Source organism: Rhamphochromis sp. 'chilingali' (genome assembly GCF_963969265.1).
Source record: "Rhamphochromis sp. 'chilingali' genome assembly, chromosome: 14".
In the NCBI taxonomy this organism is placed as follows: domain Eukaryota; kingdom Metazoa; phylum Chordata; class Actinopteri; order Cichliformes; family Cichlidae; genus Rhamphochromis; species Rhamphochromis sp. 'chilingali'.
In genome coordinates, this window is record NC_137941.1 from 22,167,299 (window position 1) to 22,194,524 (window position 27,226).

The 27,226-nt window shown below is 38.2% G+C and overlaps 2 protein-coding genes across 3 annotated transcripts; one reads left to right on the forward strand and one right to left on the reverse strand.

Moving 5' to 3' along the window:
• Window positions 1-9,504, forward strand: phf11 (PHD finger protein 11). Its single transcript, XM_080903644.1, has 18 exons — window positions 1-234; window positions 2,031-2,135; window positions 2,223-2,356; window positions 2,490-2,524; window positions 2,602-2,705; window positions 3,427-3,497; window positions 3,614-3,663; window positions 3,752-3,831; window positions 3,921-3,943; window positions 5,075-5,142; window positions 5,232-5,320; window positions 5,437-5,456; window positions 5,779-5,813; window positions 5,911-5,963; window positions 6,241-6,400; window positions 7,513-7,884; window positions 7,975-8,046; window positions 8,802-9,504. The coding sequence occupies exons 1-18, from the start codon at window positions 127-129 to the stop codon at window positions 8,876-8,878; spliced, it is 1,656 nt and encodes a 551-aa protein (XP_080759770.1). The 5' UTR covers window positions 1-126; the 3' UTR covers window positions 8,879-9,504.
• LOC308410360 (RCC1 and BTB domain-containing protein 1-like) lies at window positions 9,006-26,023 on the reverse strand. Of its 2 annotated transcripts, none has more exons than XM_080903645.1 (12): window positions 25,897-26,023; window positions 23,697-23,944; window positions 20,618-20,768; window positions 20,369-20,535; window positions 18,777-18,935; window positions 18,575-18,682; window positions 15,438-15,580; window positions 15,171-15,361; window positions 13,901-14,027; window positions 13,623-13,774; window positions 13,281-13,411; window positions 9,006-10,694 (listed from the first exon to the last, which is right to left on the reverse strand). In XM_080903645.1, the coding sequence occupies exons 2-12, from the start codon at window positions 23,820-23,822 to the stop codon at window positions 10,554-10,556; spliced, it is 1,596 nt and encodes a 531-aa protein (XP_080759771.1). In that variant the 5' UTR covers window positions 23,823-23,944; window positions 25,897-26,023; the 3' UTR covers window positions 9,006-10,553. The 2 variants fall into 2 exon arrangements, with proteins under 2 accessions (XP_080759771.1, XP_080759772.1); XM_080903646.1 differs by lacking the exon at window positions 9,006-10,694 and adding an exon at window positions 12,974-13,074.
• Window positions 26,024-27,226: the final 1,203 nt, after the last annotated feature.

Here is a 27,226-nt window from a genome sequence, read left to right on the forward strand (position 1 = left end):
CAACCCCAAAGAAATGGGCGGCGAAGTAGATAAGAAATCGTTTTTGAACAGCAGCGCTGATTCAACATGGACGCATGCGAGCAAGCCTGATAGAAAAAGTGGAAGCGGTGTGTTTGTCGGTAAAAAATGAGCAATAGCAGAGTGGCCTGCATACTTTGTCAGCGATCCAAAGAGACGAAGATTACCGGAACCTTGTCGACTAAAGATGAAGTCACGGCTCACCAGAACTGCCTGGTAAATACAAGCACGCTTCTTTTGTTCTTCGTCTTTATTTCGTGTGTAACGACGAGGACTTGATTCACCGCTCAGTGCAGCGGTTAAGTCCACAACGTAACTGTGGACAAGACGTGTGGAAAAGTTATAAAAATAACGCACACGAGTAATTTTTCCTGACGCCTTTAATTTCCTTATAGGCTACCACCTTTGATAAACGTACAAATTGATTCATGCATATAAACTTTCCAGCAGTTTAAAGATGAGTTCTGTTGCAATTGCTGTAACATTAAAATGCGACGATTAACACTAATCGGCACAGTTTGTGCCGTATATGCTTCTAATGGCATCACAGTGGATACAGATGAAGGTGGTACGTTCTTAAAAAGCAGGAAAACACTGCCATAACTGATTTCCAAGGGTTCCATGTAGTTCTGCTGTCCTCCTGGATCCTCTTAAAGCTATTTTTGTCAGTGTCACTGAGACTTTTTATGTGGACAAATAAAAGATATAGAAAAGTCATTTTGCCAAAAACTGATTGCAGCTTCTACCTTGTGGCTCAAGATGACTTTATATTATTCATGAGGGATACATTTTTTTTTTTTTTGGCAAATACTGGAAATCTGTTTTTGGTAGGCAATCGCTTTTTGGCCCAGCAGCATCAAAAGGCCTGAAAGACCACAGAAGACAACTAAAGTGTGTGATCACACAAATTCTTTCTTTGGTTGAGAGAAAAAAAACAACTTGATAACATGTAAACAAGTAAGTTGGCGTAGTATTGTCTAGAGACTCCTTCATGAATGGAGATGCAGACGGTTTACGAGGTGCACACCGCGGTTTACACTCAAGAACATGAAGGTCAGATTAGACTTTGCCAGAAAAAAGTCAGCAAAAGAGCCTTCACATCGTGAGCTGAAGCATACTACATTATCTATGTTTTGTTGTGAGCATGGCCAGCACTAGTGTTTACTGATGATGGGATTGCCGATAGACGCAGCAGGATAAACGGTGAAGAGTACAGAGCTACAGTCTCAGCTCAGATTCAGCCAAATGCTGCCAAAGTGATTGTACAGCCCTTCTCAGAGTGAATGAATAATGACCCAAAGTGTTCTGCCAAAGCAGTATACTTAGTGTCAAGTCAGTCACCTGATCTCAGCCTAATGCTTTTTTATTTACTGAAGACACAGCCACGCAGAAGGTGTCTGCACTCAAGGCTTAGCAGAGGATCTTAACCGAGGAAACATGACATTTGGTGGCTAGTTTATGAATTTTAAGTATTGGCTTACTTAGTCTAATAAACCAAATCTATTATTTTAACTGATTATATCTAAGTGTACAGCCATGTTTTTATTACTTTTTAAAAAAAAAAAAAAAAAAACACTTCAAGAGGGGACACGTGCACAAGCACATGCATTTACACATACTTACCTGGATTACCTTAACCTCTTTTGAGTTGCTTTAGGACAAATGCCATATTTATGAACTCACAAGTTTAGGGTAGATGTAGCTCAGGAGGTAGAGCAGGCCATCTACTAATCTGAAGGTTGGTGGTTCAATCCCTGGGTTCAATCGCGGTTCCTCCAGTCCAAGTCCAGGGCCCAATTGCTTCAATGTGTCCCCTGAAGTGTCAATGTTGGATAGAAAGTACTTAAGCATAGAAGAAAAGTGCTTGGGCGAATGAGTCATGCTGCATAAAGTGCTTTGAGTGGTAAGGTGGAGTAGAAAAGCCCTCTATAAGAACCAGTCCATTTACCGTTTTTCTACTTCATGCTCATTTATGTCCTTCACGTGAATTTCGTGTTGTTTGTTATTTCCAGTTATTTTCTGCTGGCATCTTTTGCCGGGATTCACCACAGTTCGATGACCTGTTTGGCTTCTCGGTGGGGGATGTGCTGAATGAGGTGAAACGAGGAAGCAAGCTGGTAAATATATATTAGAAATTGTGTGATTTAAAGTATAGCGCGCACTGGGAGCAATGTTTAAATGTCTTACTCCTTTGTTTGCTTTAGACCTGTAACCACTGTAAGAAAAGGGGAGCCACTGCTGGGTGTGAAGTCAAACGCTGCAAAAAGTCCTACCATTACCCGTGTGCTCTTAAAGAGGGAGCGACGACTATTGAAGATGATGACCATGGGCGCTATGTGTCAGTTTAACAGATCTGCTTAATTGCCTGTCGAAAAAGATATTCAGTTATCCTAAAAATAAAAACTCCTGCTGTGCACTGCTTGGGACAATTGTAGTTGTCTAAAAATGTGTTTTATGTGTTTTTCTAACAGGATATACTGCTCATCTCACTCTGAGCAGCAAACACGTAAGTTTTGAATTTTTATCCTTTATTTATTCAGTGTATGACAGACTTTGATTTTCATTTTTATTTCTCATGACCAGAAAAAAGCGCTTCCACAAATGAGTTTGCCTCTTCCACCAAAAAGCCCAGAACCTCCAAAAAACTCAAAAACTCCCCAAACCCCAACGCACCCGGACCATCTAAGGTTAGATTTATGGATTTACTAAAACAGACTTTTGGGGGGGAGAGGCCCCCCATCTCTCTCTAGCAGCTTGATCCTGCAGTTTTGGGTTTGTTGTTGTTTTTGTGTGTGTGGTTTTTTTTTTTTTTTTTAGTAATTTCAACAAAAGGCCAAATTTTGCTATGTGAAGCAATGTAGCATGGATCGCAAGAATGCACAGATGGTAGTTGATTGACTAAGATTTGCTAACAATGCACTAACTGATAAACACAGACTCGAACAGTTAATTTCTGTAGTTAACCAAATGGGTCAAAATTAGTAGATCCCATGAGGAATTAAGCAAAATAACAGTGTAAGCGCAGACTTTACACATGCATGTCTGTGCGATTTCCTACATCAGCAGTTGGGGTGCTGAACATACTCGAGTCAGACTCAGTCAAAGACATGACCACAAGTCTGATGATACCATTACAAAATCAATCATCAATTCAGCCTTATTTGTGTATCACCAAAGGACAACAACGTTCACTTTAGAGTATTTTATATTGTAAGGTAAAAGTGTGTACAGTAACACATAAGCAAGCATTTGGTGACGGTGAGAAGGAAAAACTCCCTTTTAACAGGAAGAAACCTCCACCAGTGGAATGGAGCCAGAGATTATCATCATTAACCTGCGAGCTATGTGGTGCATTTGTGTGTGCGTTCTCCTCTGTTATAAATAACCAATCCGTTTTGTTTTCATGAGGTATGTTGCCTAACCTGTGAGAAGAGAGAAGGTAATATCAGCTTGGAAAGTTTGTCTAATAGCATTGTTATGTGAGTATTTACAAACATCTTTTTCCCCCCTTTTTTGACTTATTTGTCTGTGGTTTAATTTTTCTGTTTTTTTATTTTTATGTATCACATTGTAATTAGCAGATGTGTGTTTTTAGGTCATATTGTGACAAACATGCTCCTGCGTCACTTAAGAAGAACACCGACGGTAAGTGTTGCTCAGAGAGATTGACATTTACTATGAAGTCGTTATTTTTTCCATTGTGCCAAATACTAAATTGCTTTGTAATTGGCAGGAGAAGGTACTGCAGCTGGATCCTCTGTACACAGCTATGACTCCAGCTCATCTAACAGTACAATGTGTAGTTCTTCCAAGGTGTTGTTCACAGTCACTTAAAGTTTTTTAGTTCTATTTTCAAGTTTGCTTGTTATTTTTACAGTTTTTTGTCTTTGCTTTTTAAACAGAGACAGTTGAGTGACTGTGACAAGTAAGTATGGGATGCTCGCTATGTCTTGAACAATAATTTTACGTTCAGAATTTTGGCTAGAATATCACCCTTATATCTAATATGGTAGCTTAAATGCTCATTTTAAAAGTCTGTACAGTTCGATCCATCGTTCGTTCTTACTTTAAACAACTTCACACTTAAAACCCCAGTTGTTGTTTTTTTTCACCCACAAAACAAGTCAGGAACTCAAGTGGGTCTATATAGTCTTAAGTCATTGCTCATTTCTTTATATTTTGCTAGGAAATGGGAAATAGGCCCATTTTAGACCCGCAATATTGGATAAGGAAAAGAGAATGAATAGCTGGAAATGTCAATGTATTCTACAGGAATAATTCTCCAGGCTTCTTGCCAATCAGAAACCTTCCAGGTGGTAATGTATGGTGGATGAAAATCTGCCTTTTCTAGATTTATGTTCCATCGTTTTTGGCAAAATCCCCAACGCCACTGGCTGAAATGCAGCCACAAATTATGACCGACCTACACCAGATCAGTGTAGACTGCCCCTCTCTCCTGACCTCCTCCAAACATACTGGACAACATTTTACCAATTTGAATTCATTACTCCATAAGACCTGTTAATTTCCTTCCTGTTTCGCATCATTAATAATGGCTTTTTGATAGCCACACTGAAACCATTTCTGATGACGCTTTAGTGAACAATAGATGGATCATCTGGACCAGATGCATCTCTCAGGTCTTGATGTGACGTGAGATGTTTGCAACAGGCAGCTAGTAACAAAGTGCCTGAAAATACAATTTCAAATGGGTTCACTGGTTTATCCCTTAAGGTAAGTGCACTTTTTAAGCTTGAATGATTCATAGATCAGTGTTAAGGGGTTTAACAAACAAAAGAAATATTCATCTGAAAATGCCCAGGTTTAAGGACTGGACTGGAAACGAGCGATAAAGCAACCAAAACTTTGAAAGACTTCAGAAAGCCTGGAGAGCTATTGCTCAAGATCACTTTAAAAAAAATAACAACAAACAACAAAATAACATTTCTGCTTGACAATATAAAGAAATGAGAAGAGCAAATTGTGTCCTGTTGGTTACAATAAAAATGGTGCAAACCTTGCAAACAGCTGTGATGATTCCTTACCTTTGTTACAGGCGGGAGGAGACCCTCTTGAAACCTAAGCTTCGCCGGAAGAGGAGACTCTCCGATTCTTCAAATTCAGGTCAACCCCGTTGCAAGGGAAGAAAATGTAACCTCTGTGGGCTTATCACTCTAGCTAACAAACCCCTTTCTTTTATCTTATATATATAGTTGACAATGACAATAACACTCCAATGGATATATACGCCCCATTAGAGTCTGATATAGATGAAAATGCAAACTCCGTCCCAGAGCTCGAAGTACGCCTAATCATTCATCAATTCTTCAATAACATCACTGTATGCTGAATATGTCTAATAATTTGAAGTCTCATCTTTGTCCTGTCACGTGTTGATTTCTCTTCTCGTGATGGCAGACTGTGCCTGAGGTTATCAGGTAGGTTTTGCTAGTTTTGTAGGGGTTTCTGCAGGGGGGGGGGGGGTCTCACTAATATTTGTAATTCTAAATTATATGTATATAAAATTATGAAAAGTTGTCCAGCGTTAACCAGTAAAGCTAATTACCTGCAAGTTTCAGTAAACTGCAGCCTATCAAAGCACCACCAAAAGGCACAAACATGTGTTATGAATGCAATTATCCCCTATGAAAGCTTAGTTTTTCCCCAAAGGGCTTTTGCATACATACTTTTTCTTTTCTTGGTCTGTAAAAAAATGTCAGCAGAGGGTCGTTTTTTGAAATTATATTCTCCACTTTACAGAAGAGACACCAAGAGTCCTGCTGTGTCTTTATCAGGTAAGCAGTTGTTGATTCAGTGTGTATAGTTTGCTAAATATTTTTTTAAAGATATAAATATTTATTTTTTCAAACTCCTCTTGTCTGGTTCTTTTAGGAAATCGCATTGAGGATGAATTTAATGATGAAGACGACACAATCATAGAATCAGTGAGTTCTCTGATATTGTGTTAATCGTTGTCTTTAGCAGCTATAAATGGTCTTTTTTTTGTTATACATTTAATGTTTGGTAATTTAGAACTATGAAGATTTGGTCTTCTATATATATCTCTATATCTCTCTCTCTCTTTATTTATCTCTCTCTCTATCTATGGATAGATATAGATATAGAGAAATATATATATAGATTTTGTCACTAAAGGAAATCCCTCTTTTTGCATGGGATTCATATGAGGTGTGATGAGATGTGTTTTCTTTGTCTTCTGAGGATGCTGAGTCAGAGAGTCTGCTGCTTCCCGTAAAGATCTGCATACAGACCCAGTCACTTACAATGTCAGCTGGTGAACTCTCACCTCAGACTGAATCTGCTCCACCTGAAGATGTTCTGGTTAATGCAGATGTAGAGCCGGTCGTAGATGAACACGAGGGTAAGGTTTCTCCTCCTGGGACTGATCAAATGTTTTATAAGAACAAAGAGCTTTGATAATGATTACACAGCAGTTAGGCAAAACTTTTATCTGACTATAAAGACACCTGCATAGTACGGAAGAGGATTAGGGCCACTGGGGGGGGGGGGGGGGGGGGAATGGGCACGTCTTTTTTTTTCTTTTTTCTTCTTTTCCTGAATTCTGAGAAAAAAGTCTGAATTCTGACTTTTTTCTCAGAATTCTGAAAAAAAACATCATTTTGATGAAAAAGTCTGACTTTTTTCTCAGATTTTTTTTTCCCCAGATTTTTTTTTTCCAGTGTCCCTAATCCTCTTCCGTAGTATAGTCTGGGTGGGCTACTATAGGGAACAAGAATTGCCTCTGAAAGTTGATGCATTTGAATTTGAAAAATGGGACGTTTAAGGACTTGATGGCTATGAATTGCAGTTACAACAGCCATAGGCTATATATAAAAGAAGGAAGTAGCTTTGTGGTGTAAAAAGGACTATCCTGATTGCAAAAAAAGAGGAATATAAAATTTGTTTTCTAGAACTTTAAGCACTTCTTGGTGAGTTTATGATCTCAGCAAGTAGTTTAACACAATTGCACATCTATGGGATCTGCTGACAAAATGAGACCCATCCATGAGGCCCTGCCTTGCAGCTTAAACGAGCTGCTACTGTCATATTAGTTCTTGATACCTCAGGAAACCTGCTGAGGGCTTGTGGAATCCCTGCCTTGACAGCTCAAAGGTGTTACTGTGGCACAAAGCAGATCTAATATTAAGGCAGGTGATTTTAATCTTGTGGCTGATTAATCTTTATGATTTTTATGAATGAGAAAGAAGTCGCGCTACGAGAGTATTTCACATTTATAAAACGCAAAGTGAAGGTTATGTGCAAGCTTTGTTTGAAAAAGCACACAATGAAATTATTAAGACACATTCACTGAAAAACGTAGAAAGAAGAAATGTGCCATGTCAAACACTTATCTAGAAAGCTTAGGAAGTTGCTGTTGCATGAAATGTGTAGATTTTTTAAGAATCAGACAGGAGTAAGGGTTTTGAAATGATAAAAAGCTGGGATTACTTATAGAACTAACTCTCTTCTTAGGGTCCAGTCCCAAGCAGAACGCTGTCCAAACCCCGGGTCAACTCACCGGTGGATCCTCTGTCTCACCCCCTCCCTTTCCTGGCCAGTCCAAATCTCCCCCTCCATACTTCACCTCCCTGAAGTCTCATACTTCACCTCCCTGCACTAGCTCGGCCACAGCCCTGGCTCCGCCTGAATGCGCCAGTGTATCCATTAACTCCTCCTCTTCCTCTCCTGTGGCACTTCCCTCAAGTCCAGAGCCCAAAATTGACTCCAGCAGCTTCTGGAAAAGCTGTAATGCAGCAGGATGTACAGAGGCCATCTTCACTGACTTCCTTGATGGGATGAAAAATATCTCCAGCAAAATCCAGTCAGATCAGGCCAGCCAGGAGGGTAAGGGTGCATGACACTTATGAGACTCTGTCTGACCTTTTTTAATGTTTTAAACTGGGGATTGTGAAAATTTTATTTTTTTCTCCACAGAATATGATCTTGCACTGTCGGTGATGGCAGCTTCTGGAAAATTGTCAGAATTTGTGGCTAAGCAGCAAGAAGGTAAAGTACACAGTACTGCTCTAGGGGTGTGGTATTAGTTGGCCGATTAACAGAAGTTAATGTCTGCTTCATTGATAGCATTTCAAGAGGTTTCAACAGATGACCTATAGATACTCATAGCATTTACAATACCATGGAAACTGTGTGTATTGATATATTCTGTAATTCAATGAGAAAAAAATGAAACAGCAGTGGTCAGTGGAAACCAAAATCTACAACCATATAAGGGCATAATTCAAATATCAAGTTAATAAAGTTAAAAATTGCAATGACAGGCTGATCCAACTTCTGTCCTAATGTGGCTGATTAGACACCATCTGACATCTGGGCACGATTATTAGACACTGGGGTTTGTGTCACTGAGCTCCTGGACACTTTGCAGAGATATATGGCAGGACCAGATGCACCTCTCAAGTCCTTTGCCAGGTCTTTGATTGGGTTTTTTTTCTTAATGATGTGACTTTCAGATACTGTTCATCTTCTGCAGGTTGTTTTTTTCCCCTTAAAGCCTGCAACAGTTTTTGTCCTCCACTAGTCACGTTTCTGCAAATCTATTAAGGACACAGTGCACAGCATTACTGAAATGCCAATTTTCCAGCTAAAAGCTCTTTGGGAACTATTTCAGAAGTTTGGGGGAAAAAACATACTGTAGAAATAATTGCTATTAAGTCGTTTTACTTTTTGTTGTTTTATTTTTAAAAGATGTTTCTCCTTTTTTATTGTAATCACTAAATGACAGTTCACTGTGGTTACAGAGCTACAGAAAAAACAAATGGAACTGCAGAAGGCAGCGGCAGCGATGAAAGATGTCGTCTCAGCACTGAGAAAATGAGCTGATGAGCAGCTACTGAGTGTTAGCTATTAAAGCTAGGTTCTTTTGTCTGTGATTACATTTTATAAAAAAAATTTATACTTTTATATGGAGTAGGCCTTAATATGAATGATATTTTAGCTGAGTGATTAACTGAAATGATTCAAGTTTTTTTTTGTTTGTTTTGCTGTATTTGAGTTACTAAAAATGTTTGTTTTTTTGTAATTCAAGACTGTTCTTTTTTTTCTATATTATTGTACAATACAAAGATTTATATCAAACTATATCCCACAAGATTCTTAAACTGTAAAAAAAAAAAAACACTGAAAAAGGTTTACCATATGTTTAAGGAATTTCTATGTTCATAGTGTCTGTTTTTTCTTATGTTATTTATCAAAGAGGAGTTTTAAAAAGTAAAATGTTTTAAGACGGTAATGACAGTATGCCAGAGATGTGTTGGATTAATCACTTGAAGTTAAGTTACTTGAGCAGTTTTATATTTTTTTTCCCATACTCTGATCATTTTATATTTTTCATTTTTGCAGAAAGTGTTAACATGTTCTAGTTTACTGGCACCCCAAAGAAAAACCTGATGTGCTGTTTTTCTGACTTTACTATGATTTAAAAAAACAAAAAAAAACAAAACAGTTTTCTTTCTCCATTTTGTCTCATTGAGAAGTTTACAGATAAGATGATCAAGGTGTTTTTTTATTTATTTGCATAGGTTAGATAATTTAACTGGCACTTTATAACCCTCAGTTTCAAATATCTTTCAAAAATATTCACAGCAGTAGTGCGGAAGTTACAAAAACCACTTTATAAATGCTTATACTGTAAAATTCTCTTTTCAACATACAGACTGAAATCTAAGAAAGGTCACATGCCTTAAACCGGATTCATACGTTTCTGGTTTGTGTGAACTGACAACCAGGCATGTTTAACTGCCTGTAAATATAAATTATGGTGCTTTAGCTGCTTATAATAATTCAATCTAACATATGGAATCTGATAATCAAGAATGAAATGCAAAAAATTGTAAAGATTAAACCCAAGTTCCCATCTTACAATCTAAACAGAAAACTGGAAGCCTTGAAGTTGACCTACACAGATCTAATCAAGCCTTTAAGGCTTAAGGCTCAGTGTCCTGTCTTTAAATACTGTAAGGATTAAAAAAAAAAAAGTTTAGATTCTCATACTTCAAACCATTCAATCTAAATGACATCCAAACTATGATGACCTCTTATAGTAAAGAGAAGTAAACTCATCCTGAAAGTACACATGCAAAATCTACAAGTAACTTGGTCACTTAAACAGAATACTAGAAATAGTAAAGCCGTCACAGGCAACTGGCAAGAATAGTTTTAGTTCAAAACAAATAAGTTCAAGCATTGTCATGTCTCTCCATTAATCTGAGCTCCTACTTTACACAATGTGTAAGTTAAAAGTCAGGCACTGTTGGAAACAGCTACTGTAACAGCATTATGGAACAATGCTGCAACCTTACAGCTCTGATTTTAGTAATTTAAGTAATCTGGAAGAAGATGAACCACAAATCTAACAGTGATGGTAAATCTAAGGATTTCTACTGAAATTATGTGCAAATCTCCATCTGATGGTAACGATGTATTAGGCAAAATCCTTCCTGGAGTCCAGCCGTGTGTTTTGCATCAGCCCAAATCTGTACCTTGAGACGTGGTCAATTTTTGAAGGCTCCGCAGCGACTGGCTCGACAAATGAAATCTTTGAGCAGATTACCGTCAATTTGCCAGAAAGCAGCAGTCTGAGTCACCTCAGTCAGGTGATTTACGCAGAATTTGAAGCAGAATTCTTCAAGGTCCTGAGTGACAGAAGAGAACAAATAAATAAACTGTTCTTCAACTTGGTCAAACGCTCCAACAACAGACAGTCTGAGTGTCTCGTAGTGCTGACCCAGCTTCCTGCATCCTGGTGATCCTCCCAGTTCCACTGTTCTAAGCCCCAGTTGCTCACACATGGTTTGCTTTTTTCTCATGTAGCACACAGCTGCCAACAGTCTGCATCAGATGTGTTTTATTCACTACATGTAACTTAGTGTTGTTAGGTGAGGGAGACGGAGTGGATGCATGAAGGGTGCAGGAGGAAGGAGGCAGCACACATGATGCCCACTCTGTAGTGGTGGATGCATCAGACTATTAGTAGCCCTGCTGACATGTCGGTACAATATGACATCAAATAGTCTTTGTATTGCTGAGCTGGTGGGTTAAAAGCAGATTAATGTTGAGTCTGACTGTGTCATGCATTCTCACTTCTGTTGGATAAAAGATCAACGCAGGGCTGCAGTGCATGTGTGAAAATGGCTAAGGAGGCAGCTGCGGATCAGCAGGTGGAGCTGGTCATCCACCAATCAGGACTGGTGGGTGTTTTCATTAGCTGTTTTTTTTTTTTTGAAGGTCAATGTTTTAACAAAGTTACTTTATCTTTTCTCTGCTGCCTCAAACAGATTTGTTCTGAAAAAACAAACAAAAAAACAAAAACAAAAAGTTTTTCACCCCAGCAAGAGCAAAATCTACTTTAAAGGGCTTCAAGAATGAAAGATTTCAATCATTCATGCATGCAGTTATGAAGTCCTTCATAAGAACATGAAGAACTGAGGTATGAAATTAAAAATTCTTCATTTTAATATTGCAGCTTAGTATTTTTGCAAAAACACAAAAGCACAATTGACTCTCTAGGCTCAACAAACGCTTGCTGAAAAAAAAAAATGAATCAAAATTTTAGTGGATTTTATTTGAAATTAAAAAAATTTATTTAACCACAAATACTTAAAAGACAGGACAAATGATTAAGGGGATAGCAATTTAGGTTTTTACTGGAAACAAAGGAACAGTAAGTACACTGTACTTTTCAGGGTGAGGGTCATATTACTGAGTGGCCTAACTTTGTCTAACTTCCAGGTATTTTATTTTCCTCTACACTTCTCTTGAAAGTTTGAACAGTGATTTATAAAAATAATAAGTTAGACTCGGCTGCATTGTTATAAGGTTACACAGGCCTGAAAATTTTGATACATATTTTTTCTGTAAGTTGGTAAGGAAGAACAGTCTTTATGACATTTATATTGGTAAAATAAAACGACAGTTGAATAGCAGAATAGTATAAACTATGAAAAGTGTATAGTAAAATTATACCAAACATGCACTACAAGCAGAGGCAGTTTCACTGTGACTGGCAGTACAGAAAGATTAAACTTTTGGGATGAGCACTAAAGCACAATAAAAGGCTCTGGAGACTCGTTTTTCAACTTTTTGAAAAACTTTGGTTGTAATAGTTTAATAGTTTAACTATACTTAAGAATAATTCATCATTAATCATTACTAACACTGCATTTAACGATGCAGCGTTATTAATTTGTTACATCGATGGATTAAACACAACTTTGAGACAATTTTCTTTTCTTTTTTGGATTTGGTTTTTTTTTTGTGTTGAAGAATTTTGTTTTTAAAACAACAACAACAACAACAACAAAACACATTATTGGGGGAAGAAAAAGTGGGTAGTTCAATTCCCACTGACTTTTCCTTGGACAACATACTGCAAATTGCAACAAAGCAATGTATATAAAGAATTAGCTTGATAACAATGTGTGTGTGAATGGTTAATAATGTGGCTTGTAGTATAAAATTCTTTTGAGAGGTCAGTAAGCCTAAGAAAGTGCTTTAAATACCAGCCCAAATACATTCATTGTCTATATTTATCCACCACTTTTTCCCCCTACTGTTTAAGCTTGCTAGCATCACTACCTAATGTGAATCACTGCCTGATTTGAGTCATTTTCCTGCACATAAGGTTCACCTGCCTGTGGTGTCTGTCAGGTTCACATATGTGTGACTCACAGTGACGGTGACAGCTACTGTTGGAAAACCAGATGCTTTAGCATTTATGTTCTGTCTAATTTGTAGCCTAACTGATTAAAGAAGTGTGGGAGCATTTTCAGGATTTCATATTAATGCTAATGTAAATGTAATTAACAGCACACAAGTCATAATAAAATGAATTTCAGACTTTATTGGTAGGTCCTATTAAAAGTTCCAGACGGCCATGTCTGGCTTTGAAATTGAAACCTATGCTAACAAATACGTTCTATTACCTCTGTGCAGACAGGCTAATAGTTTCCCTCTTGTTTGCATTATTTATGCAAAACAGGCTGCTGGCTGTAGCATCATACTGGCTGTACAGACCTGTGAGTGAAATCAACCTTCTTACTGCATTCTCAGTAGGAGTGAATAAGCTTATTTAGAAAACAAAGATTTTCACAAAACAGAACTAAGGGAGCCAGCATTCTATGATTTAATCTAAAATATCAATTTTACATGTGTTAAGTAAAAAGAGCTTTCAAGGACATTTGCATATTATCACACATGCAGCTGATAGTTGGTAGACTAACCTCTGCATCATAGCGCACAGCGGCAGACAGCAGAGAAAAAGCATTTTCGACGATGATTCCCCTCTTGATAATGTGCTGACACAGGCGTTTTAGGCGGTTCTCACAGTAGGAGGTGGCCAGATCCAGGAGCCCTGAGCGCACACAGAACCACACAGGACTGGAATTATGATTATATTCAAGAACTTTTAGTTGAAGTCCCTTTCACAGAAATAAATAAAAATACAAAAAAGTAATAAACTCATGACAAATAGATATCGTTGTTACTAATATCACTGATACTAGGTCAATGGGTAGTACTGAAATCACTCAGAGATCATGTGGTGAAGTGTATGTGAGACTGACCAATAGCATCCTCGGGAGGCAACTCCACACTGTCTGTGTAGAGGAACTCCAGAAACGAGCGGTACACAGGGTACGAGAACTGGTCTATTTCAATCACCTCCTTCATGTCTTCGTTCCAGTGAGACTGGAACATTGATCTGAAATGTTCACACCTGCACAGCAAACGATACAGACACAGGTGTTACAAGAACCATTTCTTCCCCCAATAATGTGTTTTCTTTTTAAACGGTTTATAACTCCCATAACCCGATAAACCAGCTTGGCTGTTAAATTCAAACCTGATCTTGAGAACTGCTTTGTGGACATAGATGTATTTTCCATCAACACAGAACTTGAGATCCGCTGTCTCTGGGTTGTCAAACTCCTTTTTCAGAGACTGAGCCACAGTCAAGAAGTCATCGTGTTCTGGAGGGGGAAAAAACAGCACACATACAGGTCCCACAACACTCAAGCTCTGGCAACAGAAAGATAACAACTATAGCAATGAGACCAATCCCACTTCCAAAAAGGTGGGAAGCTGTGTAGAAAACACTGAAAGATTTTCAGAACCTTTAAACCCTATATTTGGTAGACAAAGACAAGACAAAGACAGCATTACACATGTTGAAACTGAAACTTTTATTACTTTTTGATAAATATATGCTCATTTTTAATTCGAGGCCAGCATTACACTTTTAAAAAATGGACAAGGACAACAAAAAACGTTGTAAGGTGTTCTCTAGTTAAATAAAATAAAAAAATTTTTTAACAGCGATTTGGATTTGGTCTTATCCAGCTAACCTCAGGGTTAACTCTGGGTTCTCCGTATTATGTAAGGCAGTTTACTTCTTTCCAGGATACATTGCCAGCTTACACTGTAGAGATAACCTGCTACACAGTAAGTTTTCCTGTTTCACTTTAGAAAGCTAAAAATGTTTACTTTAGTTTTTATTAGTTTGAGTGTTAGTTTTAGTCTTTCTTTAAAAATTTAGTTTTCAAAGTTCACAACATCATTTCATTTTTTCCAAAAGTCTATATTTTATTTGTATTTTTTGTTAACTAAAATGTTTTTACATTACATCTTTACCTAGTTGTGAACCACCTTTGTGTGACCGCTTAGCCTGATTCCAAGTGTTGGGATAAGGAAAGCCAGATAATGGAATGAAAGCCTGGGTGAGCTGAACTTGTTTCGTAATACAAGCCAGAGATGCGTTGACTTCAAGATTGGACTTTCCAAATGAAAACTGCTCTTTGGTCTCCACGTTATAGCCAAAGAACCAACTTTCACTTTTCAGTGAAGGTCAGTTTGACACAAGTTGGCATGTAAGACTTCCAAGGAGAGGTGCACAAGAAGATGACATTGAAGAGAACAGTGGACAAATAAGGGAAGGTTTTTATCTTTTATGGACGGAGTCAATACATTTTATAATTGCACATCAAATAAAAAGAGCTTCATAAAACAAACAGTGATCAATAGCCATACATTTGTGGTTAATGGAATGAAATCCAAAAATTAGTAATACTACATAATTAGTGCTATCCTTGGACTCTTTCAGATCATTCTCTTACCCACTGAAAGAAGCCTCCACATTACTGAGGGGGTGGCAAAGCAGGCAAAGACATCATCGGTGCAGGGAAAGTGTGTCAGGTGAGGGAGCACTATGGACTGGCCCCTGCACTGGCCCCACATGTACACCTGACCGCTCTGGGTTTTAGCAGCTGACGTGTGTGTGGAGTGACAGGAAGCAATCTCTACAATTCTGTTAAAGGAGCAGAGAAGTCAGTGGATGGTGGTGCAGGGACAGGATGAGTTAGATGTGTGATGCTTTACCTCACCTCTCTTTCTCAGTCAGAATCTGAACTGGGCTCAGCTGGTTGCTCTTGTTGCCAGTGCCCAGTTGTCCATATGTGTTGGCACCCCAAGCGTAAAGCAACCCTTCATCCGTTAGTGCCATGGAGTGTGCATATCCTGACACGATCTAGAGAGGGGAAAAAAAAAATCAAACAATTTTCAATATAACGTAGTATTTGAAACTCTTGTCTACAATAAATAAAATAATTCCAAATTATTAGCAACATTTTTTATACATTCTATACTACAGATGTGCTTATTACAGCCTCTTAATTGTGGTTTCAATTCAATTTTATTTATACAGCACCAAATCAAAACAATAGTTGCCTCGAGGCGCTTTATATTGTAAGGTAGACCCTATAATAATACAAAGATTCCTGTGTAAAATATTGTATTTTGGGAACTTCACTCCTTTTTGGACAACATACAGCATCACACTCAAATTCTGGTGTTTTATAATTACTCTGGCAGTAGTTTTACAGGAGTGCTAAGATTTTAAATCATTACTGTAAAGAATGCTCATTTAAGGGAAAAAAAAACAAAACATAAAAACAAGTGAATATAAACCCAACTACAATTTAAATAAATAAAGTCACAGGCCCTGCATAAATGTCCATATCTAACATAGAGCTACTTATGCCATTTATTCTGCACAAAAGAATATATATAATATAAAAGCACATATAAACTGTAATCCAAAATGTACAGTCTTTCATACATGTGCAACAAACAGTCGTTCGTACAGAACTCATGCATGACGAGTTCTTCACTGTGAGTGAGGAAGACACAACGGTGGAAGACCAATAAAACGAAGCTAAAGCTAAAACTATCCAGAGCTCCAAGCCTGCTATAATCCAGCAGCCTCGGTATGAACAGTCAAAGGACTGAAACAGTTACAAGGACAATTTTGGAGACAAGCGAAATAACAGAAACAGGTCAATATCCTGCTTTCTGTTGAAGTTTAGTTAAGTATATACAGTGGGGCAAAAAAGTATTTAGTCAGCCACCGATTGTGCAAGTTCCCCCACTTAAAATGATGACTGAGGTCAGTAATTTGCACCAGAGGTACACTTCAACTGTGAGAGACAGAATGTGAAAAAAAAAATCCATGAATCCACATGGTAGGATTTGTAAAGAATTTATTCGTAAATTATGATGGAAAATAAGTATTTGGTCACCTCAAACAAGGAAAATCTCTGGCTCTCACAGACCTGTAACGTCTTCTGTAAGAAGCTCTTCTGTCCCCCACTCGTTACCTGTATGAATGGCACCTGTTTGAACTCATCATCTGTATAAAAGACACCTGTCCACAGCCTCAAACAGTCAGACTCCAAACTCCGCCATGGCCAAGACCAAAGAGCTTTCGAAGGACACCAGGAAAAGTATTGTAGACCTGCACCAGACTGGGAAGAGTGAACCTACAATAGGCAAGCAGCTTGGTGTGAAAAAATCAACTGTGGGAGCAATCATCAGAAAATGGAAGACATACAAGACCACTGATAATCTCCCTCGATCTGGGGCTCCACGCAAGATCTCATCCCGTGGGGTCAAAATGATCATGAGAACGGTGAGCAAAGATCCCAGAACCACACGGGGGGACCTGGTGAATGACCTGCAGAGAGCTGGGACCAAAGTAACAAAGGTCACCATCAGTAACACACTACAACGGCAGGGAATCAAATCCCGCAGTGCCAGACGTGTTCCGCTGCTGAAGCCAGTGCATGTCCAGGCCCGTCTGAAGTTTGCCAGAGAGCACATGGATGATACAGCAGAGGATTGGGAGAATGTCATGTGGTCAGATGAAACCAAAGTAGAACTTTTTGGTATAAACTCAACTCGTCGTGTTTGGAGGAAGAAGAATACTGAGTTGCATCCCAAGAACACCATACCTACTGTGAAGCATGGGGGTGGAAACATCATGCTATGGGGCTGTTTTTCTGCCAAGGGGACAGGACGACTGATCCGTGTTAAGGACAGAATGAATGGGGCCATGTATCGTGAGATTTTGAGCCAAAACCTCCTTCCATCAGTGAGAACTTTGAAGATGAAACGAGGCTGGGTCTTCCAACATGACAATGATCCAAAACACACCGCCCGGGCAACAAAGGAGTGGCTCCGTAAGAAGCATTTGAAAGTCCTGGAGTGGCCTAGCCAGTCTCCAGACCTCAACCCCATAGAAAATCTGTGGCGGGAGTTGAAAGTCCGTGTTGCTCGGCGACAGCCCCAAAACATCGCTGCTCTCGAGAAGATCTGCATGGAGGAATGGGCCAAAATACCAGCTACTGTGTGTGCAAACCTGGTAAAGACCTATAGTAAACGTTTGACCTCTGTTATTGCCAACAAAGGTTATGTTACAAAGTATTGAGTTGTATTTTTGTTGTTGACCAAATACTTATTTTCCACCCTGATTTACGAATAAATTCTTTACAAATCCTACCATGTGGATTCATGGATTTTTTTTTCACATTCTGTCTCTCACAGTTGAAGTGTACCTCTGGTGCAAATTACTGACCTCTGTCATCATTTTAGGTGGGGGAACTTGCACAATCGGTGGCTGACTAAATACTTTTTTGCCCCACTGTATTTGAAGAAATATATTAGTAAATGATGTAAGTTCCTGACATTTGGTTTGTTATAGAATTTTGTAGTAACTGCTTTTGTACACCACGATAATATGACAGCAATTCATTTTCATTTGTTTCAGCGAAAGAAACAACTCACTGCAGTTTGGGAGGAATAGTAAAATTTACTAATTTATTTATGAAAGTACTTTTCTGCATTTAAAAAAACAATAAGAAAAGGTCTAATCTTTGATATTTTGGATAGAGATGTTATTATATATCATTTTAGATACTGGTATGTGTGGATTTTTGTTTTCTATGATTAGCATACGGATTATTGAGTTTCTGACACAAACAAGTCTAGTGATTATAATCAGTTCATTCCTGAGTCCTTGTTTTTGCCAAATTCCCTCAAGGCATTCCTAAGAGTTGCCCAACCCAAAAACATCAGGATCTAGCTGTAGTTGAGGCATATAAAAACATTAGAATATATGTCTTTTTTTTTTTTAAAAACTTCATACAAATTGTTTCACAGTAACCTGACGTGTGTAATCTCACACCTGTTGCACACATAAACCCTGCAGACCAACAAGTCGACAGGGGGTCAGCTGGTTCCCATTGTTTCCAAGTCCAAGTTGTCCGTTGCCGTTATAGCCCCAACCGTACACCTAGAGAGACAAAAAGAGAACATGAGTGCTGCTTCAGTGAGAGTAAGCCAATACTGTTTCATAAAGCTCCAGGATAAGTTAAAAAAAAAATCACCTCTCCATTGTCCACTACTGCCAGGGATGAGGTCTGACCACAGACGATACTCACAGCCACCTTGTTCTGCAGGCAGCTGGACACCCTGCGGGGTGTGGGCTGGTTCGCTGTGGAGCCTGAGCCCACTTGACCACAGTTATTGTAACCCCATGCATACACCTGCCGGGCAAAAAGATAAAGTTAAGAATAAGAACAGGATGAAATTCTCTATGAAAGCCAGATACTTTAAAAATAATTTGAAAAGGTTATTACCCCCTCTCACTTCTCCTTCGAGTCAACAGATTTATCTTAAGGTCAAAGTGACAATGTAATATAAAGCTACTTAAAATGATAGTTCTTACTGCTTACATTGTTTGTACTGACAACATAAAGGCACACAAGGAATGATATATGGGAATTATAAATATCACATTATGGTTTGCATCCAAATATCATGTCACATTTGACCTCTGACCTCACTTTTATATTTCACATCTTTTTTTAAGCCGACCCCATAATGTGTTACATCTTTAAAGAAAGTACTGTAGAGAGAAAGAATGAGCTGCATGGTTACTGTCAGAGATGAGGTATACTATTATATATGTGTGGAAATATGTGTGTGTATGTATGTACGGATGCATACATGTATATATACATATATGTATGTATGTGCATGTATGTATAACTTGTACATATCTTTCTTGTGTAAATGTAAATTTGTCTGTTATTGTGTAAATACTTACGCTAATGTGTACTTCACACACATGGAGAAATGCCAAACTGCCTTTCATTGTTCTTGTAACAGTGACAATAAAAAGCTATTCTATTAAGCTCAAGTTATTCGCGTTATTTAAGTCATTTACAAATCAATACCTATAATCTTTTACCTACTCCTCCATAATGTTTGAAATCAAAGCAAACATGTCATGCTACCCTTATCTCATTTTTAGTGTACTACAAACGTATGCATTTATATTTTATTTTTAATAACATCATTTATGAAAGTATGTGTAAAACAAAATGACATGTAAATATATTACACTAAATAATATAAAAATATCCCCTTAAATGTAAATACTGTACAAAGAGTGAGCTGACTTGGCTCATGTTTTATGGTTATTACTGTTTTTTTGTTTGTTTAATTTTTTTGTAAGATTTGCAAGAACATGTCAGCCATGTTCACAGCAGTGAATGATGGATTTATTAAGATCCAAATGTGATTATTGTATCAGCTGTATAACAAGAAAAATACACAGACTCTCTAGCTACCAGGATAGCTGCATCCCTCATATTAAAAACAGGGGAAAAAAAAGTTTGACCAGCCAGGCCAGGATCTAACGGAGCTCACTAACTGTGTGAAGCAACTCGAAGCACAATACATTCCTTGTGGCTGGGCTTATTTTTCTAGGTTCTTAACTCAGGGGGCTCAAATGTAGCTGTGACTGGAATACGGGTAAGTGTTAGGGTCCATTAACTAGGTAACAGCTTTAGTCAGAGCAGAGTCACCTGTGTAACTAGAAAAGTTTCAAACAGGCGTCTGTATTTCCCTCTCTGTAAATCTGCTGTAAAAGTGAATTATTTTTGTCTCTCTTCTTTAACTCCTACAAACTCACTTCTCCTGTATCAGTTAGAGCCATTGAGTGGTGAGAGCCACAGGCCACCTCTGTGACCTTCTTATTGAGCAGGTTGGCAGACACGAGCACTGGAGCTACTCCTTGGTTGGTTGTCCCATTTCCCAGTTGGCTGTAGCCATTATGGCCCCAGGCAAATAGCTCTCCATCTGAAATACAAAGAGTTTAGTCATTCTCCTGCACTTTTTAATCCAACTGTAAAGAGGAGGATTACATCTTTTGTTAAGCTACCCTCTGTGGTCAGCAGGATGTGGGGTCCACTACCGTAAGTCAGGCTAACCACCTTTCTGCCACTCAGGAAGTCCAGTTTTTTGGGTACAATTGTGCTCAGGCTGTCCCCTGTTCCCAGGCAGTTACTGCAGTTCAGCCCAAACACAAACACCTGAGTGTGGAGGTCGGGGGAGAGGAAAAAAGAAAAAAAGAATTCAGTGTTGATTGGTGATAAGGAGTGCTAAACAGACAGCGCCAGTCAGCTGAGTAGGGAACGGGTCAGAGTACAAACACAGAAACATCAACACCAGCAGGCAACACTGAGAGGAAGATGTGTGTTAATTGTGCAATAACACAAATATAAAAGATCATTTTAAAAGAAAGTTGCATTTTCTTTCCTGACTTAAATTCATTACAATGGTATGAAAAATCTTTTTACACTTGACAAAGTTCCCATTCACAAACCTCTAAAAAGTGTTTTTCTTATCACAGTGGTACCACGATTTAGCCACTTAGCATGTGTTAAAGCAGAGGTGCTCACATTTCTAGGAGCCAGGGAAAGGACCCCCCTTTCTCCTAAAATCTTAACATTGATTTAGCTGGCTTGGGTTTCGCATCACCTGATAATGTAGACTGACTCAAATATTTGTTAACCCTTGTGTGGTGTTCGTATTTTTGTTACACAGCCAGTGTTCATGGGTCTGGTGGACCCGCTAGAGTTTTGGCTTTCCAAATTAACACTATCAAACAATTTTATGTTAAATTACTCAACAGATGTTTACTTCATCCCAATTACAAGACATATGAACAGCAAACATGGTTAATTTTTTCCCTTTACCTTTGTTAGATCACATTTATGAATTAATGTGCTTCTCGTTTTTCTTTTATATAAAATGTTATAAATAAATCAGTTATAATCAAGTGGAGTGAGTGGAAAGACACAACACATTTACACGTGAAAAAATAATTAATTGTTTAATTTTTCTTTTGAAAAAAACTGAACACGGGTCTCACAGACCCGAACACCATACAAGGGTTAATGCTTATGAGCTAGATAATGTGCCAAGATACAAACCAAAAGGAGTGATTTTTTGCAGCCTAACATAGAATTTCTTCTGGCCAAACAATAACATTTTTTCTTATTCATTTATTTATTTAGTTGGTTAGTTAGCTAACCTTTATTTAACCAGGAGAATATGACTCACAACCACATCCTTGCCAAGAAAGACAGCAATACAAACAACAGAGGTGTGTGTGTTATGCAACTACGTTTTATGCAACACAGACAAATACACACAGAACCCCCCCCACACACACACACACACACACACACACAAATTAACTACACTAAAATACAGCTTATTAAAAAAACGAAACTAACCAAAATGTAAAACTACAACTTCAGCATCAATAAAGCCTGAAACCTCAACAGTCTTTATAATAAGTCAGTGTCAGTAACGAGGGTAATAATATTCAGGCAAAACATTTTCAGGCTGAAGGAACTGCAGTCTCTTTAAGTTCATTTAGTGAGACCAGTTCCTTAAATGTAGTTCATTTTGCATCTGATTCTAGGAGTAAGGAGCTGCAAAGTTTAATGCTCTTTCTCTAAGTTCAGTGGAAATCTTTAGAGCACACAGAAGATACGAGTCTTGGGACCTAAGGCAACAAGTTAACAAACTTTCTGATCAATGTAAGTCAGTAAGATGGGAACAGACCAAGATATTATCAATAAGACTATATCGGTGGTTGAGTCTTCAAAATGACAAAGCAGATCACCCGACCTAAGCAGGCAATGTACAGCATGTGACTCTTAAAAGCTTTAAGGTTTGTAATAAATCTCAGTGCTCCATGATAGACAGAATCCAGCATATGTAAGCACAGTGAAGATCCCCTTGCATCACCATAATCGAACACTTTCACAAGAGTGGAATCAACATCTTAAGAGGTAACGACACACAACACGGTATAAACTGTGTATATAAATTTTATTTTAAAAAATTTAAAACCCCTTAGCTGGGTTGCAGAATCCTGGAGAACCACTGAGCTAAAACACCAACAACATCAAAGTAATTCAAATCATCTAGGTAGCTACTGCAAGTTTTAGTACTAATTAAAAAAGGATGAAAGGACCAGAGATCCATCCTTTTAAACAACTGTCTTGAACCCTTTAAGCTTATTTTGTAATTTTGGCTGTAAAATTACAAGATAATTCTCATCTTTCAGGAGCATCTTTTCAGTGTTCAGACAGCAGAACTTGGGAATGCTTTGTGAACCGTGATACACTGAATATCCCTGTAAAGCCTGCCTTCTTTTCTTTCCGAAACTTTTTTTTTTTTTTTTTAAACAAAGCCTTTGCTAAAAGGGGTCATCTGATTGTTGGGGGTTTCTTTGTTTTCTCTGAGTTATTGTAGGGTCTTTATTACCTTACAATATAAGGTGAAGCGCCTTGAGGCACCTGTTGCTGTTCTGTGTTACATCATGTGAATAAATACTTTTCAGCAAGTCTTAACAGTTTTGAGCTTTTTTAAAATGGCAAATAACTGATTTTCAACACTAGCATTCAACTGCAATCTTTACACATCAGGCTGTTACAATACAACATTTAAAATTGTTATTATTGTTATTTATTCTTTAACTTTTGGTTCTCTTTATGGTCTCCAGAAGAAAAATCTGGTTCTTTCCCTGGAGCTATTGTCAGAAATATTGAGTACTACAGCTTAAAACACACAGCTACTGAGAGGCAGTCTCTGTTTATCATGCTACAATAACACTGACATAAAAAAATGCAATGCAGTGTAAGCATGCTCTGTGGTGGATTACCTACTGTAAGCATGTTTTCTTCTACCACTGATTAAAGTTGAATGCGCTATAAACTGAACCCAACAGCTGTTTTCAAGGTAGGACACTCAAACAATCCACACTAGGCTGAATGAAATTATAATAATGTAAACATGAAATGTAGCTTAAAGGCTAAAAACGTGGAAAAACAACAGGTCATCTGACTATCAATTATGCAACATGAAGCAAGCTTCAAAGCTTTCAGTCATCTTGCTCTTGATTAACACACAACCACAACCCCGTTTTCCCTCTGACCCCTCACCTCATCATCATTGGTAATGTAGATGGCCTCATTAGCAGATGATCCAAACACGCATGCTTTCCGTATGGAAGCGAGCTCCTGAGGCCCCATCAGGCTGAAAATGGGCCACTTGGTTACATCCACCATGGTGTCCTCACAGTATGTGGCAAGGGCGGCAGGCTAGAAGGATGAACTTCAATCCACAGGTGGGACACGGGACAGGGAGAGGGGGAAGGTCTGAAGAGGCAAGGCTGCCAGCGCTGCAGTCACTGGACACAAACACAAGCAAAATTGTAATGTCTTCCAGATAATCATCTTTTCACAATATATTTTTAGTTCAGTGTAGCTTTAATTCAAAGGGCTTCAGGTTTAAGTCAAGGGTTTTTGGCTTGTTTAAAAAAAAAAAAAAAAGAGTCAATGGCTGTTTTGGAAGTACAGCCATTTTCATACATATTCAGAAGTTTTATGGCCAGATAAAGGCTATTCACTTGTTATTTCATGACAAAGTGTTTAATTTACATTTTATTGCTTTTTATTGTAATTTTAAATATGAGGTCCAAAGAGACATCAGTGCAAGTGGAGGAGGTCATCATTAGGTGGAAAAAACAAAATAAAACATATCAGAGATTTAAAAGAAAAAAAAACTTTAGGTGGAGTCTAATCAACAATCTGCTACATTCTTTAAAAGAATCAGTGCACCAGGAACCTCAGCAAGACCAAAAGGCCTGCATCTGATTCTAGGAGTAAGGAGCTGCAAAGTTTAATGCTCTTTCTCTAAGTTCAGTGGAAATCTTTAGAGCATACGAGTCTTGGGACCTAAGGCAACAAGTTAACAAACTTTCTGATCAATGTAAGTGGCGTGGCTACGTCTACAGCCTGTCCGCAGCTCGGACACAAGCATTTCACTACATGTTGTGCTCTGTATAATTGCTTTGTTTGTTTAAGTTTATATGGATGCCAGTGGAGCTAGGCCACTACCGTTCATTGGTGATGTGACTGCTCACAGAAGCAGCAAGGTGAATTATGACGTGTACAGCCTTTACTTCTTGCTCAGATTCAAGCAAGTGCTACAAAAATTATCATTTTGCTCTTCACAACCGATATCAGATGACACTGCGAGCTGGGCAAATGTAACGTTGCATCCTTACTTTTATTTTCCCCGTAGCTTACTCTAACTCAGTTTTAAAAAGTATAATTCTGCTTTGGAGAATCTTCTACTTTATATTCATCACAGACATCACACACACACATGCTGTTTTGACTCTCACTTATATGGTTATGGGTAAACACAGCTTATGATCCTCAAGGTCTTAAGGTTTTCTGATAAAATGGGTGTTAAAAGCGTAGTAAGCCAGGTCACAGAGGTTCTTTGTTTGGTAACAACACGGTTAAATCAGTGTTGTGCTAAACACTAACTAAAACTTTAAGTGTAATATCTTTGCTTATTTTGGTAGACTGTAATCAACAGGATTTATAAAGGGGTCATATATAAAATAAAGAAATGACCTTTGTTGCAATAATCTTTATGACTCTGTGTTATGCACCCACATTACAATTGCTCCGCACCTTTAAGGTGACTTTAAATATCCCAAAAGAACTGTGATGTTCTATTTTTTTTTTGCTGCCCTCTTGGCTAGCTTTTTCTTGAAAAAGCTATTTTAAATGTCAGTTAGACTTTCTCCCTGGATAAGTAAAGGATATATAAGAGCCTTTTTCCCCTGTTAAAAGCGTCTACCTTATGACATGAATGTTCTTTCTGACTAAAACTAACTTGGTATCATTCAGAAGAGATACGCTTGACAAGTAATTTACAACACTTTAAAGACGGACTATTTATTTGTTTATTTTTGACAAATGCCGGAAATCCCTTTTTGACACAACACAGGCGTCATCCCGTAAATACCCACCCCCTCCCACCTGCATCATGTGTAATGATTAAAACCACTCGTAGTTACTGTTACATGACCACAGCTTGCTGTTTAATGTTTGCTATTGTTAACAAAGGGATTACTCAGCACAGTGAGTCCAGCTGACGCATCATAACACACCGTGAATGCAGCTAGTACTTGACGCACCCGCCGGGAAAATCGGTACTAACTTATCTTTTAATTGGCTACAGCTAGCGTTTAAGATTTTTTTAAAAAACAAACAAACCACATTTCAGTTCGATTGTTTGTTTGTTTTTTAAAGCTACAACATTAATACGTTCTCGTTGACTCACCCGTTAGGCAGGTCCGCTTCTACGGCCGTTGGCGCTTGCTCCTGGCCGCCTCACCATGGCACATAACGGCTGACAGTCCGTTTTCACTTTCTGCCGTGGCCGCCGTGCTCAAGTGCGTTTATTTGCGGAAGTGAGGAGAAAAATAATGTCACGTGATTCTAAGACCAGCACAGTCGATTGCAGATTTCACCAATATTTCCCTTTCGCCTCTATCCCCACCTCGCATTTTCCTACCAAATCTAGCTGTGGTTTTCAGCTAGATTAGTATGCAGTTAACCGCCAAGTAGTACACTAGATTTCACATTCATTCGCCGAAGAGGAATATAGAGGAATATTTGGTCAGGTTTAAGAAAAATAAGACTTTTGTTAGATAGTTATTCTTTTATGCCGTATCCAAAATGCAACATGGATATAACCAGAACTTAATAAACACCTAGGATTTGAAGTTGGAGACATCTGGTCTTTTGAAGCCCAAATTTCAGAATTAATATTTTTATACTCAGGGAGTTTTTTTTTTTTTTTTTGATGCGGTGGGGAGACTAGTAGTGCGTTTGTGTCTGTTATTTGGAAGTGTAAAGAACAATCCTGACGCACAGTTTAAAGTACTGTATTCTTTAATGTCTTAAACATCAGTTATGTACATTGCTTATGTCAGACTACATAAATAAAAATCAGATTTTACCCAGAGGTACCAGAATCAGCAGGAAAAACATCTTCTGAAAATAAAGTTTGCCTTACCTCTCTATAATAAAAGGTCGTTGTTTCTCTGATTGCATTTTCTCATCATTGAAATATACTTTTGAGTGTCTCTCCCTCTTTTTTGTCAGGTTTTTTTTAAAGTTTCAAGACAACTGAGTGCCCGGATCTGCAAAGGAAGCTTTTGTAATGCAACCAAAACCTTCAGATCTAAGTGGACATTTTAGTCGCCTGCTCTTCCAAAGGTCAAGAAAGAAGTTAGCATCCTCACTCAAGAGATGATCCATTCTCAGATTTGCTGTGTGCCTCTTTAGAGTTATTGATTACATATTCTTCCAAAATGCACCATGTTATGTAAAATACTTGTACTTTACTAAAAAAACAAAACAATTCCCCACGCGGTTAACTTGGTGCATTTGGATCTGGGTCAAGCAGGATTAACGTTCCATTTGGAGGCCTCTTATCTTATTTTGCTTCTTTTTGTACTCCACAGGAAATCCAGATTCAGTGTTTGCTGTCCAAGTTAATCATTGAGTGAGCCAGTGTGTTCATCAACACTCACATAAGGATTCGGCTAACGGAAACATTCACAGCACAAATGAGGCATTTATTCCTCTAATCTAGTTTTCAGTTG